The following is a 19,231-nucleotide window of genomic DNA, read 5'->3' as shown; positions in this document are numbered from 1 at the left end:
CCTTGAGGCAATGAAAGATGCAAATCCATTACTGCATTTAAAAGAGAAGTAGCTAAATATTTGACAAAAAAATAAACAAAATGGTGTTTGGAAAGGGCATGTAAAGTTCACCACAAAGACATCACTTTAAAGGAAGCTAGTGCAAGTGAAATGAGTTAAATGGCCTCTTTTGCAGTGTAACATTCTATGACAAGTGTTTAGAAGGCTGACATATAATCTCGGAAGTTGGTGACTCTTACAATGGCACAAATATTTATGAATGCAACATCATCTGAAATAGTATAACTATCACAGATATTGTTTAATAGTTACTATAATTAAGTATATTGCGCATAGCATTATTGATTTTTGTGTTTTAACTTGTGCTGCTTATAGGGAAAGGGGGTCCTTCAAGATCTGTGTTGCAGCTTCTCATATCAAAGCTCTGATAGCTGGAAAAGATTTTTTTTAATTCAAAAGAAATAGGCTCTAAATTATGATTTCCAGAGTTCATGACAAGTCACCCAGACATTACCAAAATGGCCTATCAAAACAGCATGATATCCTTCCTCAGCAAATTAATTACAGTGTAAAAATGCAAACCAAGTCATTCTCAAGGTTTTATTTGAGTATAAAAGTCCAACACCGTCAGCATAAATACGAACATTCAAGTCCCCTTCAGTTAAAGTTCACACAAAAATGTGGTGAATCTCAATCTGGAATGAAGATTCCAGTTGACAAATGTATTAAATAGATAAATAGTTATATCAACAGCCCAGTAGCTATGGTGTCAGATTAGCAACTCAAAGATTGCGAATTCAGTTCAAAGCATTACAAGTTGTGAAACTTCAATCAGTAAATCTGATCGTAAGTGAGCTGGGCACCAGAAAAATAATTAGGAAACATACAAACTGTCCTTGGGAACTCTAGTCTCAGACTATATAGCTGATTCATAATGCTTTTTGAAGTGACATGAAATAATCATTACTATGTGTAAAAGTATTTTAAAAGTCATGTAGGGACAATCCTGGTTTAACTAGAACTTAAGCTATGTTAGCCTGGTTAATCTTGCAAACTTCTCCTCACTGACATCTGGAAGTCAGGGTTATGTAACTGATAGCCTTGATGAGTATGTAACTTGCTTGATCTCACCCTGAACAAATTCTTATTGAAGGCATACCTATACATGACAACACATGTAGGTTATTTCCACAATAAAGCCATCTTCAATTATGGAGTTTCATGGCTCTGGACATCCTTCATTCTTAAAGTATCACCAAGTCAGCAGACCAACCATGGTTCACCACAGAATGTAGAAAGGCATATCTTAGAGTGCAGAATGAATCCCGTGAAGTTACTAAACAGACCTTCTCTACATGCAAAACACCAAAAGCAGCAAGCTATATCTTTTAAACAGTCCCACAACCAAAATGTTAGTGATCCTACTATATTCCATTTAAGGATGGCAGTAGATAACAGGTAAAATTCAGGATGGAGGTTGAATGACATTACTACCTTCAATCTGGTTGCCCATAACAAATACAAGAGATACGATGCAGGTGTTTCCAAGCTAGTGGTACAAGATGGGCAATTCTGCTATGCCTCTTTCCATGGTCTATTCATTTTATTGTCAATGAAATTAAAGAACCGCTGAGTGCATTTGTTCTAATTAGGGTTTGAACAAATTTCTAGATTAGTTGCTGAAGACTTGTACACCGGAACTACCTAATTTCGAGTTGAGCAGGTCCAATACAACTATGCTAATGACAACTACTTGGACAAGGGGTATTCTATCCATAAAATCAATATATAAAAAAAGATCTAGCCAACACTGCACCAGCACCTGCCTTTATTTACTTACTGCAAAATAAATTGAATACAAAACTAGAGACATTATACTTTAGCTATACAAGGCACCAGTGAGATCACATTTGGAGTAATCTGTACAGTACCAAGGATGTAAATACATTAAAAGCAGTTCAGGGAAGGTTTATCCAACTAAAACCTGATATAGGCAAGTTGTCTTATCAGAAAAGGTTAAGTTTGTACCTGCTGGAGTTTAGAAGAGTAAGCAGTGATTTGATTGACGCATAAAACATTCAAAGAGATCTTAACAAGGGAGATTGGGGAAGATATTTACTCTTATGGAAGAGTCGCGAATGATGAGGCACTGTTTCAAAATAAGGGGCTTTTCACTTAAACAGAGATGATCTTTTGATCTTGTGGAACTCTTGCTGAACATACAGTGAGAGCAGGGTCTTTGAATATTTGTGAGGCAGAAAAGGATAGATTTCTTACAAACAAGGGAGAGAAAGATTACTAGTAGCAGGTGAGAATGTGGTTTTGAAGTTTTAATCAGATCAGCAATTTTTCTTCAAATGTTGGATCATACTGTGGGGGCTGAATGGCCGATTCATGCTCCCTTTCATATGTCCTCACAATCATCAGGAAAGTCATGAAGCGAGTCATCGACGGAACAATCAAGCAACCTTCGTTCTCCAATGCTCAATTAGGTCCTTATAAAAATGACACAATGAACTCATTCTAGTTTTGCTTAAGATATGGATACAAGAGTTTACATGCAGAGGAAAGATGAGAGCAATTGTTCTCAATGGTAAAGTAGCAGTTATCTCACTAAAACATCAAGGAATCGGAAAAAAAGTTTGATAACAATAAAAAGAACAGAGCACTTCATTGGAAGCGCAGCCACTGGACTCAATGTCCAAATCTCCATCTATGGTGCATTGTGGTTGCATATATGTCAAAAGTTGCACTTATCAACTTATCGAGGTCAGACAGAATCTTCTTCACCTGCAAAGTGCATCATTAAGAATGATAAGACAAGAAAATCTGTGGAAACACAATTGCCTCCGTGTCACATGCTGTGTTAGGTAGATATCTCTACTCCTTAATCGTCATTGAGCCAATGTCTTCGAAGTCCTTACCTCAATAACACTTTGGGATCACTGTCACCAGAAAGAACATAGCAGACCACCATCTTCTCAAGGCAACTTAAGATGTGCAACACATCCAACCTTGCCAGTGCTACTAACATTTCAAGATTTTGCTGAAATGTTTAGTGTTCATTCTCAAATTGAGAATAATTTCAAGTCACATGCAAGTACTTGCAATTATTTTAAAATCTGATTGTCTGCCTACCATGTGGGAAAGTAGTACAAGTTCATAAAGCAGCTCAGAGTGGAACGGCAACTCCCAAATGATTTTCATCAATTTCAAGTCAGCTGTCTGAACTGGGAAATGAGTGTCAAACTACAGCAAGGCCAATAAATAGCAGTCCTGCATAATCAAAACAAATTGAATTGACAGGATCAGTTCTTGCTTTCTGTTGCTATCATGAAAGTTTTTGATAACAATCATTGGAAAAATCATAATTCCAGATTTCTGTCCTTTCACTTATAGAAGGAAGTGTGCCAACTGAAATCTGTAGGATCAGCTTTCAGGGCAGAAAGAAGCCCAAAGAGAGAGTTTAAGTGCTGACAAAGACGAAAACATAAATAGCATATAGCACATAATTATGATTTTACATGGACCGTATGCCACATATTTAGAATGTCAAAGACTACAATTTGACAATCTGGTTTGAGATCATGCTGAAAACGAATGTGAGACTATTCAGCTTCCTTTTGATGACTAATTTCACTTGGTAGAAATGCAAACAACATTCCAAATACACCAAATCTAAACCATGTGAGATCCAAGCCATGATTCAAAAATTTATTGTGGAGAAAATGTGGAAATTAAGTATTTCATCTTCAAAAATGTATGCTTCCTCATCACAAATGCTGCCAGACCTACTGAGTATCTTCAATTTCTATTTTGTTGGTTACAGTCCTCCAGCATCTGCAGTTCTTTGTTTTATCACAAAATATCATTTTTTACAGTAATTTGTAAATCTGAAATTATATTTTTAATTATCTGGTGCTTCAATTCAACAAATGTGTCCAAGTTCACAAAACTCTTTCTTTTGACTTCCACTCAGAAATTGGAGCACAAACTTTGGCCTACACTCCAGCAGTGTATTGAGGGATTGCTACATTTCAGATAGATTGCCTGCCCTCTTGGGTGGATTCAGAAGATTATACAGCACAATTCAAAGAGGAACAGGGGAGATCTCCTAGAGCTCTGGCCAAAATAAATTCCTAAACCAACATCATTTAAAAAAACGTTAAGTTATCAAAGAGTAAAGAGTAAATAAAGAGTTAAGCAGAAACATATTTTGTCAAAGTGAAAATCATTTATAATTCACTCCTGTATTTTACTTTCAATTCTTTAGCCCCGAATTTTATAAACCTAAAAAAAATCCAATAAATAAGCCGAGTCACTCTACAACTTTTAAAATTAATTATTTTCCTTATGATTATGAGATGGGGTGTAACCGGCTGGGGAAGCATTTATTGCCCGTCATTAATTGACCTTGAGAAGGTTGCAGTGAACCAGCTTCTTGAACTTCCAAAATGCAAATGGCAATGGTACATCCTCAATACTACTGGGAAGTGCATTCCAGGATACTGATCCAATGATAGTAAAGGAACAATGATCAGAAAGGACAGCATGTGGCTTGAATAGGATCTTGCAAATGATGGGGCTCCAATGCATGAGTTGTCTTTGCCTTGCTGGCTGAAAGAGTTTGTGGTTTAGAAGGTGCTATTGAAGGAACTTTAGTGGATTGTTGTTGTGCCCCTTATAGATAGTACACACTGCTGCCATTGTGCATTGCTGGTGGAAGCAGCGGATATTTAAAATATAATATTTAATTGGAGTGCCAAACAAGTGAATGGTATCGAGTCTTTTTCAGTGCACTTGGAGAAGTGTTAGTTCAGGCAAGCAGAGACTATTTCATCATGCTCCTGGCTTGTGCCTTGTTGATGCTGGACAGGTTTTGTGGAGTCAGGGCATAAGTTGTTTGTTCCAGAATCTCCAGCCTCTGTCCTGCTCTTGTAGCCACTGTATTCATATGGCTGGTCCTATTGAGTTTCTGGTCAAAGGTAACCATATAACCACAATAGGTTATGCAGCAGTTATAAATGCACTCAAAAATATGGCCTCCACAGCCTGCTGTGGCAATGATCTGCACAATATGTTGATAGAAGGGGAATCAGCAATAGTAATGCTATTGAATGTCACAGGGAGATGGCTAGATTTTCGCTTGTTGGAGATGGTCAGTGCTTGACACTTGTGTGACACAAATGTTATTTGCCACTTATCCATCCAATGTTGAAGGTTATCCAGGTCTCGCTGCATTTGGACACTGCATGCTTCAGACTCTGAGGAGTGGTACTGACCATTACACATAGTCAGCAGAGATTCCCAGTAGCTGAAAATGTGTTGCTGGAAAAGCGCAGCAGGTCAGGCAGCATCCAGGGAACAGGAGAATCGATGTTTCGGGCATAAGCCCTTTATGCCCGAAACGTCGATTCTCCCGTTCCATGGATGCTGCCTGACCTGCTGCGCTTTTCCAGCAACACATTTTCAGCTCTGATCTCCAGCATCTGCAGTCCTCACTTTCTCCTCAAAGAGATTCCCAGTACTCCAGTTGGTGGACAGAAAGTCAGTGAAGAAGCAGTTGAAGATAGCTGTCATAGTATATCATTCTAGGACCAACTGAAACGTGTCTCTGGATTGATATGATTGACCTCAAATAACAACAATCATATCTCCTTCTGTGTGCGGAATGGTTCCAACTAGTGAAGAGTTTTCCCAGAGTTCCAGTGACTTCTGATTGCGAAAGCTCCTTTACTCAATCACATGCTGCTTTGATATCAAGTACAGTCACTCTCGAACTTTTCCACTAATTATTCTCTCCTATTATCAACACACCTCAGATTAGTCAGCTCAAGGTGGACCAGGAGTTGAATGTATTTTGATTTTAAATATTTCTTCAAATGAGGTTAATCATTCAATACAACTCAGCTTGTAAATGATGCTAAATATCTTAATTTATGTCTGACAAGAGTTTGATTGAATTTGAATTCTAAAAAAATTCAGTGTTTTGAACTGTAAATAACCAAACTCAAGAGTTTAATAACCAAACTCTGGAGTGTCTGTTCTAAAATATTCTAAATTACACTTTTGAACTATGATGCTACCAGAATTTGCCAAAGTACTGTTATGAGGATATGTTTTTCTTTAAAAGACAGAATTTCTAATTTTCGTCCTCCTTACTGGATTTGCAAAAAAAAAAAACTGACACCCTATATAGACAATGGTCAGACAGGCTAAGTACACAATTTCACATTATACCACATGAGATGAAATCCCTGAGAAGTGTGAACTATCTCATCACCTACTGAATCATACTGCCCTGAAACTTGCTATATGCATCTGAGATGGGACATCAAAATGCAATTACTTGTTTTGAAGCAGTAACTGCTGTAGTTATGAGCTAATATATCTGGTATATACAAATGAGCAGAGTACTTCAAGGGCTTTACCAAGCAGGAAGAGACAGAGACAATGCAGTATTGAAGGCACACTGAGAAACTGTCGCTTATCTCTCTCTCTCTCTCTCTGGAAGTGGTGTGCCCAGTTCTGCAAAAGTGATCATCCCTAAGAGAAAACCGCTGCAAACAGATCTTTTAAATATGCAATTCTGCTCCATACAACTTCATCCAGGAGAATGACTAAAATGTCACAATCCTGACTCACTACATCCAGACCAGGTAAGGAACAGCTAACCTTTTTATTAAGCTACATGAACTGTAAATCCTATAAGACAAGTTTCTTACTTTATCAATTGTACTTGCAGATATGTGGGCCCAGATGAATCTATCTGTATGAACTGTATGAATGGTTTTGCATGACCTAGTCTTTCTTTGGTGGGAAAAAAACAGAGTTCCTTGTAAGTTACTTCGTCCTTCTGTGGGATATTGGCTGAGCACAACCACAATAAATTTTAAAGTATAAACCTGCTACAGTCAAATGAGGAGTGGGACAATTCCTACCTCATCCCTCCTCACCTGCTTAAAATAGTACTGCCCGACTATTAGTGGGGTGAAGTCTTCCTCTATTCAGGAAGGCAATCCAACACGAATCCACTAAATAATGGTGCTCAGTTTTTTGCAGCACAAGTTCGATGGGAACTTGCATCAAGTAAAACTTTACTTCTCTTTAAGACGATTTATATAGATATCATGCCCATTTGTAATCTTGGTTTCTAATTGAATGGGCTGTTCGCCTCTGCCAGAAATGCATGGACAGCCAATCAATGAATTTTATATAGGTCATTCTTCCTATAACATGTGTTTATTAAATGTGATTTGGCTGTAATGCAATTAGTGAATTACGGACTTTTTTTTATATAGAGCGAACTCCTGTTCACTGTTACGCGATTCCAACCCCAACACTACTTGAACAGCAAAATACAGCTTCATGATGCAAAATGCAAATTCAGTGTGTTCACCTAAAACAGGAATGCAATCAGCTCTGCAAGCCTTGAAAAGTAGCTTGAAACTGGGAATTGTAGTCTACGTTTACAAGGAACTTTATTTCAAATCAGGGGAAAATCTTAAGGAGGACTGCACTTCCGCGTTAGCATCACTTGGTCAGTCGGCTCATGCAATTTCTGGTGGAGAACTTCGTGGAAGGAACAGTGCTGTAGTCAGTGATTTTAATATTAAAGTGTTAAGTTCACTGTATTATTTCATTAAAATAAATTATTTAAAGATTTACTTAGCCTATGCTATTCATGGTGTTCGGCTAACTATTATTTTTGTTTTGACTTTCACTGATGTTTTGGCGGTTCACCCCTAACCCTGATTTTCCCATAGGCCCCATTATTTATATTGTGCGATCTCCTATAACACAGTGCTGCACAGAAATACAACTACTATATTAGGAATACAGGAGAACTCCCTGCATTCAGCCTGGCTAACAAGATGGTTTAGGCCTCAGACTTATGACATTACTTGAGTGTCCCAAACATTGGGACCAAAAATCACCATCGTCAAAATCTAACACTAGTTCTTGCTGTCACAGAGCAAAAGAAGGTAACATAAATTGCCATATATTTAAAGGAATTGCTTATTATACATGCAAAAAAAATTATGAGTCTTAGATTTACCTCTATTTTCCACCTTTACTTTGCATGGTTTTAAAACAATGTAGAATAGGTCTGGGGTTAAATGAAATTCAGATGAACCATGATTAAGTAAGTGATCAAATAAAAACAAAATACGGTAGATGCTGGAAATCTGAAAAAAAAAATACTGAAGAAACTCAGCAGATCTGGCAGCAACTGTAGAGAGAGAAACAGAGTTAGTGCTTTAGTTCAGGATGACTCTGGCCTGAAGAAGAGTTATACTGGGCTCAGAACATTAACTGTTTCTCTCTCCATAGATGCTGATAGCCTTGCAGAGTTTCTCCAGCATGTTGTGATGTAAGTGATCACATGACTCAGACAGCAGTAATTCGACACTATTCTAGAATAAGCAGGTAAACAGAGAGATCTTATACACTACATCTCGAGAGTTGTATTTGATAATCTATTATGTACAGATGTAAATAAAGGTTTGTTACAGTGCAGAAGGAATTGAAAAGCCTCACATAGAGATGAGGAGTAAGCAGCCTCAGCGACAGTATGTGCAGACACCAACAGCAAGATACACTCACGACTTGTGAGTCAATGTGAAGGCAGCAGTACTGGCTTAAAGCACAAGATAAAGCAACATTGGAAGATTTCACAAAAACTTCTGTTTTAATGTGCAACTTGTTCAGTGAAATATTTATAATATATTAAATCTTTCGATTTAATATTGAACAAAGTAAAGCATCAAAATAATTTTTGATTCAGTTTTCAGTCTCCTATTGTATTAGGTCACAGAGGAATAAAAATACTTCAGTATTTCAAACACCAAACAGAAAATTTAATCTACGAATGGCACAGCAGCTTAACAATAAAAAAAATCATTTTATTAAAAGAACAAAACTAAACCTAGAATGCTTTGTCATCCAATCTTACCTCTGCCACTCTGTGAGTAGAACTGAAGCGAGGCTGAATTCCAGACAGCACACAATGTTGATGGGTCATATTAAAATCATCTAAGAACAGATTATGAGGCACAGTCACATTCAGTCCATATAAAAAATATTATAATGAAAGTTAATATTTGAAGTTAGAAAATTACAGTGCATAGATCACCAATAAATCATGAAAGTCACACTTCTAGATTCATAAAAAGAAATATAAATTATACATCAGAACCTGTCGGATCAGTGATAGAGAAAATCAATAGAAAACTAGAAGCAGAATTATTATTGGAGAGGCATATAAAAACAAATGCATAAAAAATGCAACAGATGCTTGTGTGTGCTGTTAGGTATATATATAAAATCTATTTTGAACTTCAAACTAATATGATGTGGATTTCTATTTTAATGATTAACTTGAAAATCTTTTAAAAGCAATCTGAGAAGAGAGTTTTGGTGGCTAATAGGAATTTGTTTCCACGATGAGAATAAAATTTACAAGTAAATAAAGTAAACAATATAGTGCATAAAGTTTACAAAAAGAAGATTCTGGGCTGAGGGGGAAAAACCCATAGCTTCGAGAAAGAAAGAGCTTTTTATTAATTTCAGTTGGACAGTTTCGCAGGGTTCTTAGAGGAAGCTGGATGTGTAAAACAGTTGCTCCTGAGAAAGGGACAAGTTGCTTTGGAATTGTTAAAGTTAAGGTATCTTAGTGTAAGGAGTTTAGTTTTTTAAAAATTCCAAACCAAAAGTGTTTGGTTAAAACTCTGAAGGGGTTATTTGAAACTGGAAAAGTGCAAGTTCAGAGCCAAGAGGTCATCAAATTCAACTGGGAATTGAAGCCACAGCAAGGTCAAACTGTATGTGGGACTGAGAAGAGATTTATTTTTCATCTTTGAGTACTGTAATGGGATGCTGTTGGCATTAATGGAATTGCATTATAACTGTTTTTTTTTTAAAATCCTTAAATGTGTTATATGTAAAAATAGTTTAATTAATTCTACTTTATCTTGATTGTGTAATAATATCCAGTTTTACTGTTAAAACTAAACCGGCAATATTGTGTACTTGTGTCTAAGTGTAAGACCACTGAGTTAAAGCCAAAAAAATCTATCTAAAGAGATTTCAGTCTGGGATCTGACTTAATCAATAACAACATCAACTGGGATCATGACAATGTAGACACAATGGGTTTCATCAATTATCATAAAATTGCAGAAACTACAGGTATTTTCAATCATATCAGCATTTGACCAAGTATAGCCACAAGGATCCCTATGTAAGAGACCTCACATTTTGTTTGGGGACCATAAATTGAAATAGAAGTTAGTCTGTTACATAGTTTTGTGACTTTAAAATCAAATCCTGCATATTTTTGAGCTCTGCATTACAATACTACTTCTTCAAACGGTGAGGGAGAAATTTGAGACTGAGCATCATAGACATCTTTTTATGTTAGGAAATTCTGCAACTTTGATTGGCTGAGCTACAGAATGTTACAAGCTGCAAGTGCCAACGCAAGAGCTCACAGACTGAAAACATCCATTCCTCACACCTCTCTCCATGTGGGGAAAAGACAGAGAAGCCAAGAAAACTTAAAATAAATTTAAATCCACGTGATCAACTATCAAATCAAATAGCATGCGTCATCCTACTGACAGTAGCAGGTCATCAGTGCTAAGACTCAAAATCAAAAGAATTATGAGACAATTTAACCCACCCTTGAAATCTGAATTTATGATCTTTGTAAATTTGTTTACCCTGCCTATATCCTGTCTTACCCATAATATCTATTTGTGTCTTTGGTCTGTCCTAATTGTGAGTGTCTATGCACATAGTTGAGGTTTTGAGCTTAAGTTCCATAGTAGCAGATTAAACACTCTGTCATTTTTGAGCATTCTTTGTTAAAATCAAGTGTGTTACAATATATAGATTTTTTTTCTGTTCTGGACAAACTCTTGACTGAAATGCTTTTGTCCTGAATATCATTCATCAGGCAAATTAATTATCCTGGTTATCGAATTGTGGTTTTAAACATTTTAGGACAGATTATACAAAAGTGGGGCATGCTTATCAGCATACTCATCCTAATTACGTAATAACACTTAGAAAACTGATGTCCTAGGAATCAGGAAGAAATCTCTTCACTGGTGTGAATCATATCTGGCACAAATGAAGACATTGTGATTGGTGGAGGTCAGTCATCACAACTCCAGGGCATCTCTGCTTGACCTGCTCAAGTTTGTGTCTGAGGCCCCACCATCTTGCACAGGTTTATCAAAATCTTCCCTCGTCACAACCCTGATCATAAGTGTGCATTGGTAATCAAGCCTGACTATTTCACGAGTTGTCACAATTGTTTAAATGACCAAATGAATCATTAGGATGATTACCTTACTGACTTTGACTACTAAGGTAAAAGAAACCTACACCAGGTCTCATAAATGTGCAAGAAACCAAAACATATTTATTATGAAAACCCTATCCTTCAACAAGCAAAATCACAGATTATAATTATTATTGTGCAAGCTTAAACTAGATACCTTTAAAATCCCAACACACACGCACACTCATTCATAAATAGGATGGACAAGAGAGAGGCCGATCTGTAGAAGGATCATAGGTGGAAAATTAGGCAAACAGGAACAAAATCTGTGGATTAAGAGTCCACACCACAAGTATAGAATGAGGTAAACTTAGTACTTTTGGTTTCCGATGACAATATTAAGTTATTATCAACTACAGCAGTCTTCAATTTGGTAGCCAAGTTGGATATGCATTTCTGCTTTTTGGAGTCTTGAGCGCTGTTTTTCTGCCATCCTCAGAAAAAGAAAGACAAAGAGACAAAATAGAGATCTCTCTTGGTGCCATTTTGATGCCAGTTTGTCTTATATAAGTATCAAATTCGGGTTGTCCAAACATTGCATGACCTCGTGTAACCAATAAGTGAGCTTCGCACAGTTCTAGCTTTCTTTCGAGTTATAAAAAAAGTTCATTCTCTGCAACACAGCAGTATCCAAATTTCCATCTTCCAATTCATATATCCAAATAAAGATATATGTAGTCCTTACATCCTTTATTAGAAGGTTGGGAGTGGGAAACTTGCTGACAGATAGTGTTTGGTAATATTTGTGACCATTCAGATATTGAAACAGTAAGACCGAAATAACATTCAGACATGGGCTGATAACATTTGCATCACATTACTGCCAGGCAAGGATGATAGATAGAAGTGAGAATCAGCCTATTTTCACTTGACATTCAAAGGCATTACCATCTCTGAATTTTCCAACATCATCACATATCACCATAAACATTACTTGAATGGCCATATAAATACTCTGTCTTTAAGAGCAGGCTGGAGTTCAGAAATCTTGCGATGAGTAACTCATCTCCTGACTCCACAAAGCCTGTCTATAATCTATAAGGCACAAGTCAGGAACATAATGGAACATTATGGGCGGCACGGTGGCTAGCACTGCTGCCTCACAGCGCCAGAGACCTGGGTTCAATTCCCGCCTCAGGCAATTGTCTGTGTGGAGTTTGAACATTCTCCCCGTGTCTGCGTGGGTTTCCTCCGGGTGCTCCGGTTTCCTCCCACAGTCCAAAAATGTGCAGGTTAGGTGAATTGGCCATGCTAAATTGCCCATAGTGTTAGGTGAAGGGGTAAATGTAGGGGAATGGGTCTGGGTGGGTTACTCAGGAGGGTCGGTGTGGACTTGTTGGGCCGAAGGGCCTGTTTCCACACTAAGTAATCTGATCATTCTCCATTTCCTAGATGAGTATGATGCCAATTCAAGATGCTCAACAGGACAAAGCAGTCTGTTTGATCAGAAGCACTTTAAACATTCAATCCCGCCATCATAAAGTCATAGATTCATACAGCATGGAAGCAGAACCTTCGCTCCAACTTGTCCACGACAACCAGAATTCCCAAGCTAAACTAATTCTATTTGCCTGCATTTGGCCCCTAACCCCCTAAACCTTTCCTATTCACGTCTTTTGAATGTTGTAACTGTACTTGTATCTACTATTTCCTCTGACAGTTCATTCCATACAAAACAAATTGCAGTGATTTATCAAGGCTCCTTCAACAGTATCTTCAAACCCATGATCTCTATCACTCAGATGAACAAGAAGATCAAACGTTTGAGAACCCCATCACCTTCATGTCTGTCTCCAAGTCACTCACCACCCACCCTTGGAAGTGTATGGCCGTTTCTTCACTGTTCTGGGTGAAAATCCTGAAACTCTCTTCCTGACTATGTAAGCATACTTGCAACAAATGAACTGCAGCAATTCAAAACAACTGTTCACCACCATCTTCTCAAGGTCAAAAAAGGGATCGATAACAAATTCTGGCCTTGGTTATGACACTAAGAGTACTGAAAATTATGTTGTGTATTTTCTCCACTCAAGGCTACCATAACCATATATATGAATATGTATATGAATGTCTAGAAAGAGAATGAAGGAATCCATTAGTACATTCAGTCCTGATTCTGAAAGTTTCTTGTTGTTTCTTATTGTTCTTACTGTTTCTTCACCAACCATGAAAGAATAAAAAAGTCTTCCGGGTTTCTTCACTGATTAAATATGCCTACACAAAGACTTATATACAGCACTGCATTACAGTTCTGAAATACTCTCATCTTGGTTATTTTTATACTATTGACAATCTAATTAATTACATCCAATTTCACAACTTCACACGGAGAACAGACTGATGCATGATATATTTAGGTGATGAGGAGCTCACACTTTGTCTCCCCTATCAATTTCCAGTTTGTAAATAAAATTGTAGAAAAATCAACCTTAACGACATGTAAACTTGGTGGAAAAGATTGATGAACCAATAAACATGTCTAAGTCAGGCGATGTAAAAGTTAGAATGTGCACCAGAAATGGTTAAAGCCAGATCTGAAATTAACAAATGTACTACTAAGATAGTCAAGTGGGTTACCACACACTAACATTGTATAAATTACTGTTTAATCCTGGTTTTAGTGGTTCATTTTGATAACACAGAGAGACAACTGTCTCCTATGCTCAAGTAGGATATTGTCTGATGTACTTCCTCATCAAAGCAAAAGTTTTTATATCATTTCTTTTCTCTATTTGTTTATTACTTTGATCAAGAAATAAAAATATGTTTGGGATACCATTAAAAGTAGCTTGAAATGAGCCCAAAATCTGATGTGAGATTTATTTCATCTTGCATCGCGAAGTATTATGAGTATAAATTGTTAAGGACTAATAAAACATTTTCTAGGCTTTAACGATGAATTATGACAATAAATGTAATGTTTTTGAAGTAATTATTATAGGTTTTTTTTAAAAAGTTATCTTTATTTTGAATTATAAGAGAAATTAAGTTTTTCACAAGTTGATTTATGATGTGAGGTTTTAGTAATTGCCATTCTGTAAATACCGCAAGTTGGGTTAATTAGTTGTTAAAACTCAATGTTTGCTCATCTCCTTAAATTACAATCCCCAATTGTCTATTCTTATTACAAACATAAATACACGTTTACATAAATGTGTTGGTATACTACCCTTTTAAACTGAAACATAAATTGTGATTGATTAGAGTTGACATTTGTTTAAAAATATGTTTCACTATTTCCAACTGTGAAGATCCCTTATAGGTTTGAAAAGAGTTTTCCTGATTACTGACCCCAGGAAACTGTTGTCTTTAAGAGATGATGTCAGCAAACAACTGAAGACAGAATAATTGACATGACGAAGCACCTGCCCATGAAAATGTAGTGAAAGGTTTTGACACAATGGTTTAATATGGCACATAGCTACATGTTGAGAATGAGCTGCTGTTTTGCGAAAATGACCAGCAATCAATTTTTTTGGTAAACACCCAATTGTGAATTGGTGTTGAAAGTATTTTAGAATCAGTGTTTTGTTTTCTCTGTAGATATCACTGCTTTTTTACTGCGGCTTAACAATAAATAAAAGTTTAAAGACAGAATGAAACAAAACATTTACCCATTTAGTGCTAGAAAATAAACATGAGTTCACATGATAGAGAAAGAAATTTACAAGTATAAAATAATCCTCTTGGCCTGTGTTACTTTCTTTGGCAGAATGATACTTATCCTGAATATCAAGTGCTAACAGATGATCAGGTTCCTTAAGTAAATAACAGTTTGAAAATTTTGATGGCTGGATAGCTGTTGGAGCAAGACAGACTAAAGTTGTTATCAAGACCATGTGTGGAATCCCAGATACAACAAAGTTCATAAGAATTCCTTAGAAAATTCAAGATTCTGTTCGACAACTCCATTGCCTTTCCAGTGGATAATTTGAAAGGGTAGATAGTTACGGAGGAATAATTAGATAATTAAAAACTTGGTCGAACTCCTGGATAACTGTAAGGTTGACTCTACAACTGACCCGCACAATTGACAAGTACACCTGCCACCCCAAGAACTACAGCATTCCCTCACCCGATTAGATCCCTGTACCCCATCAACCCAACAGAATTCCAACTCCCCATCCGGCCCAATACTGCCGGCCCTGACAGCCCCTTTTCCTGCTTACAGCTCCGACACACACAGCCTTGCTCATGACCTATCCTAAACACTCTGTCACTTACCTGGAACCCTATCACATGGCACCTTACCCTGGCATTTTGGTATATATGTACATACTTACTCTTTCATAGCAGGTGTCAAAAGTGACTTGATGCTGCTGAACATTTAAATATCAGCACACACAGCATTGATATTCCAAAAAGGGGGCATGCTTAACTTCCTTTAATTATCCTGCAAGGCAGGCAGACTCCACCTTTCTGAAGGAGCGGGATCAGAATATCTAACTAGAAATGCAGAGCTTAATACGAATAAAAAAAAATAGTGACAATCTGATTGTGATTGTGGTTCCCCAGAAAATCAAGGCCAATGACCCTTCTTTTGTAAAATGCCTGTCAAGCACACTTCCCACCTAAACATCAAGCAAATGATACCAGATTAGATTCTGGTTTTGATAACCAGGGCCTCCTTACATTTGCACTTCTGTTCCTTGGCACCAACTGGTGACCAGAAGGTGAGAAATTGAAAGTTTGCTTTTTGGTTCACAAATTTGGTAATTTATGCAAAACATAATACCTCTGGAGTCTCCAAGACGAAGGATCTCCTGAAGAAATTTCATCTTGTTATACTTTCCCAAAATATTCAATACATGCAATACTCCTTCAGAATTATGTATTTCCCCTTTCCCTTCCCTTTGGTACCAAGAGCTATGACCTCACCGAAGAGCCAATAAGGATGAAATAGGAAAGAGAACAGTCAGTGGCATGATCTAGAAGGCTATGTGGATTTCCATCCATTTTATTCCCCACAAGACATTGAACAGAAATTATAGCTTGCTAAAATGCAAGAGTTGCGCGGACAGACAAACAATTGGGAGACAGAAAACAGACAGTTAGGATAAACACAGCTTTTTCAAATTGATAATCTGTCACTTGTAGAGTATCATTAAGATGATGTGATAAGCCTCAACTATTTACAATGTGTGTTAATAAAATGGGGTTAGAAATTTACATGCTTGTTTTTGACTGGCGCCAACTTTTCTGTGTTGTAAACCTCTATGATTCTATGCTGCATCGTGAATTATGATCATTAGGACCAAAATTCCTCCTTGCTTTATTTATAATCAGGCTGTTGGGCAAGTTAAAGTTGCAATCTCCAAGTGAACATGGAAAATAAAGAAGTCTTCTGTAGCACAACGTTAAAAATATATGTAATTCAGAACCTGAAACTGACAACTGGCTAATCTCCAAAGAACACGTCCCTCAGACATCGCACCCTGTCCAAGCTCTTGAAGTCAGGTAGACACAAAGGACAGAACTTTTTTGACACAGATGAGGTCATGCATGGAGGAAGTGCAACAAGAAAATTCACAGTGCCAGCCAGCATCCTGGCGTCTGTATGCTTGCATGTCTGTTTTTTTCATGTCCACTTGTAGGTTGCAACTTCAACTTTTGTCCAACAGCCTGATTATAAATGATGGGAGGAGAAATTATGTTCATAATGGTCATAATTTAAAATGCAGCAGAGAGTCATAGAGGTTTGCAGCACAAAAAAGTCTGCACTGGTTCAAAACAAGCAACTAAATTTCTAACCCCATTTTATTGATACACACTGAAACTTATCACATCAACTTAAATGTATGCTACAAGTTACAGGTAATCAACTTGAAAAAGCTATGTTTATCCCAAATGTCTATGCCCTGTCTATTAATTGTTAGTCTGTCCACCCAACTCAATATGCCTATACTTTGCATATTAGCACATTTAAATTTCTGTTCAGTGCCTTATGGGAAGTACAAAATTAAAAATCACAACACCAAGTTATAGTCCAACAGGTTTAATTGGAAGCACACTAGCTTTCGGAGCGTCGCTCCTTCATCAGGTGATAGTGGAGGGCTCAATCCTAACACACAGAATTTATAGCAGAAATTTACAGTGTGATGTAACTGGAATTATACATTGAAAAATTGATTGTCTGTTAAGTCAATTTTTCAATGTATAATTTCAGTTACATCACACGGTAAATTTCTGCTATAAATTCTGTGTGTTAGGATTTAGCCCTCCACTATCAGCTGATGAAGAAGCGACACTCCGAAAGCTAGTGTGCTTCCAATTACACCTGTTGGACTATAACCTGGTGTTGTGTGATTTTTAACTTTGTACACCCCAGTCCAACACCGGCATCTCCAAATTATGGGAAGTAGCGTGTGGGAGTTCATTTAGGGTGCATTAGGGCTATGTGCCCACAAGCAGGCAGAATCTCATTCAAATAATTATAGGCCTCTTATGTTAAGGCATACTAGAATTTTACAGTGAGCCGCCAGCTCCCCAGAAACATTTGGGAGTAGAACAGCTGCCTCAAGGCTAGTTCTGGTGACAGACTAGGGGTGCCAGTTTCCAGCTGATCTAGCAGCATCTGTGGAGAGAAAGCAGAGTTAATGTTTTGAATCCAGTGGCCATTCTTCAGAACAGGAGGTAACGAAGTTTGTTGGAGATTTTTTAAATGCAAGTTTTTTTTAAACCTTTAGCTTGTCTCAACTCTGTCTCTGAATTCAATAAACTAACCCCCACTTTTCACCTTCGGTATCTGATCTAATATTAAATTTACCACTCTAATTTACAATTTCTTCTCCATTATTTGCTACTAATTTTACACTTTTTCAATGAGTGTTTAAGGAGATATACATAGTTGGAAATCTTATTCATTTGGATTTTGGATTCCCTGTTTCAAATACTGCTCTGATATCATCTTGAGCCTTTGACAGCTGGCTGCATAAAAATGTAAAATAAACACGCAAGCAGACTAATTGGGGATGCTGTTAAATACTCTGCTATTTCAAACTATAATCCGTTATCTTTCTGTTACATATATTTCTGTTTATACCAGCATTTTAAAACCATAAGCTCCATTAGTCTTTTTATGACTCAAAATAATTTTTTTTATTTGGATATACAGGTCTGTTTATTAAGCACACACATTGTGGGACAGGGTGCATTTGGTAACCACTTCACAGGGTAGCTTGTGGCACCAGCTAAATCCTGGAAGGGAAGGAAGGTCTATATGTTTGCTTGGAGCTTGGCAACCTTTAATGACAATCTTCAAATACTCTCTCTCTCTTTCGGAGATATGCATGGCTGCGCATGCCATTTGGCATTTCCACTGCTCTGGAAGAATATCAATGCAGACAACATGGGACAGTTGGTGATCTTCCTGGAGTAGAAGCTAAAAAGGGTGATCAGCTAGTCTATACACTAAGAACCAAAATGGAAGAAGCAATTTCTGAGATAGATCAAAATTTAATGCAACCGCTTAGCAGAGGTGGTTGGGTGAATCTAAAGTTGAACAAAAAAAAATTTAAATGCCCAAATTTAAAAATGTACATAGGCCACAAACTGACTGCAAAAGGTCTTCACCCTGTTCCCAAAAAAAAGAGAGATGTAGCAATGATATAGTGACCAGCAAATGTGAAAACAAATCCAACCGATTTGTTGGATTCATCAAATATTTGGCAAAATTCTTGCACAATTTGTTGGCAGAGTGTAAAACCTCATTACCAAGAATGTGCCGTGGGATTGGGGCACAAAACAAGAAGCAGCATTCACTAAAATCAAGCAGCTAGTGACACCAACGTCAGTGCTGAAATGCTGCAACATAAATAATGAATGCACCCAGCAGTATGACACCAGCAGGCAGTACTTGGAGCAATTCTAATGCGACAAGGT

The 19,231-nt window shown here is 37.2% G+C and overlaps 1 protein-coding gene across 8 annotated transcripts in view; it reads right to left on the bottom strand.

The window, feature by feature from the left end:
- Positions 1-19,231, bottom strand: part of fto (FTO alpha-ketoglutarate dependent dioxygenase) — a 420,844-nt gene that overhangs the window by 296,769 nt on the left and 104,844 nt on the right. For all 8 annotated transcript variants that reach the window (XR_015759951.1, XM_087995912.1, XM_087995911.1 and 5 more), the window contains exon 5: positions 8,957-9,036. Coding sequence is in view for 7 of the 8 variants with exons in the window: in XM_087995912.1 (XP_087852038.1) it covers positions 8,957-9,036 (80 nt within the window). In the remaining variant the exon portion in view is untranslated. The remainder of the gene's footprint in view (positions 1-8,956; positions 9,037-19,231) is intronic.

Source organism: Chiloscyllium plagiosum, unplaced genomic scaffold (genome assembly GCF_037043375.1).
Source record: "Chiloscyllium plagiosum isolate Xiang-an unplaced genomic scaffold, Cpla_swu_hap1 HiC_scaffold_17, whole genome shotgun sequence".
NCBI classification, from domain to species: Eukaryota; Metazoa; Chordata; class Chondrichthyes; order Orectolobiformes; family Hemiscylliidae; genus Chiloscyllium; species Chiloscyllium plagiosum.
The sequence above is the reverse complement of the archived record's forward strand: the minus strand, read 5'-3'. Positions and strand labels throughout refer to the sequence as shown.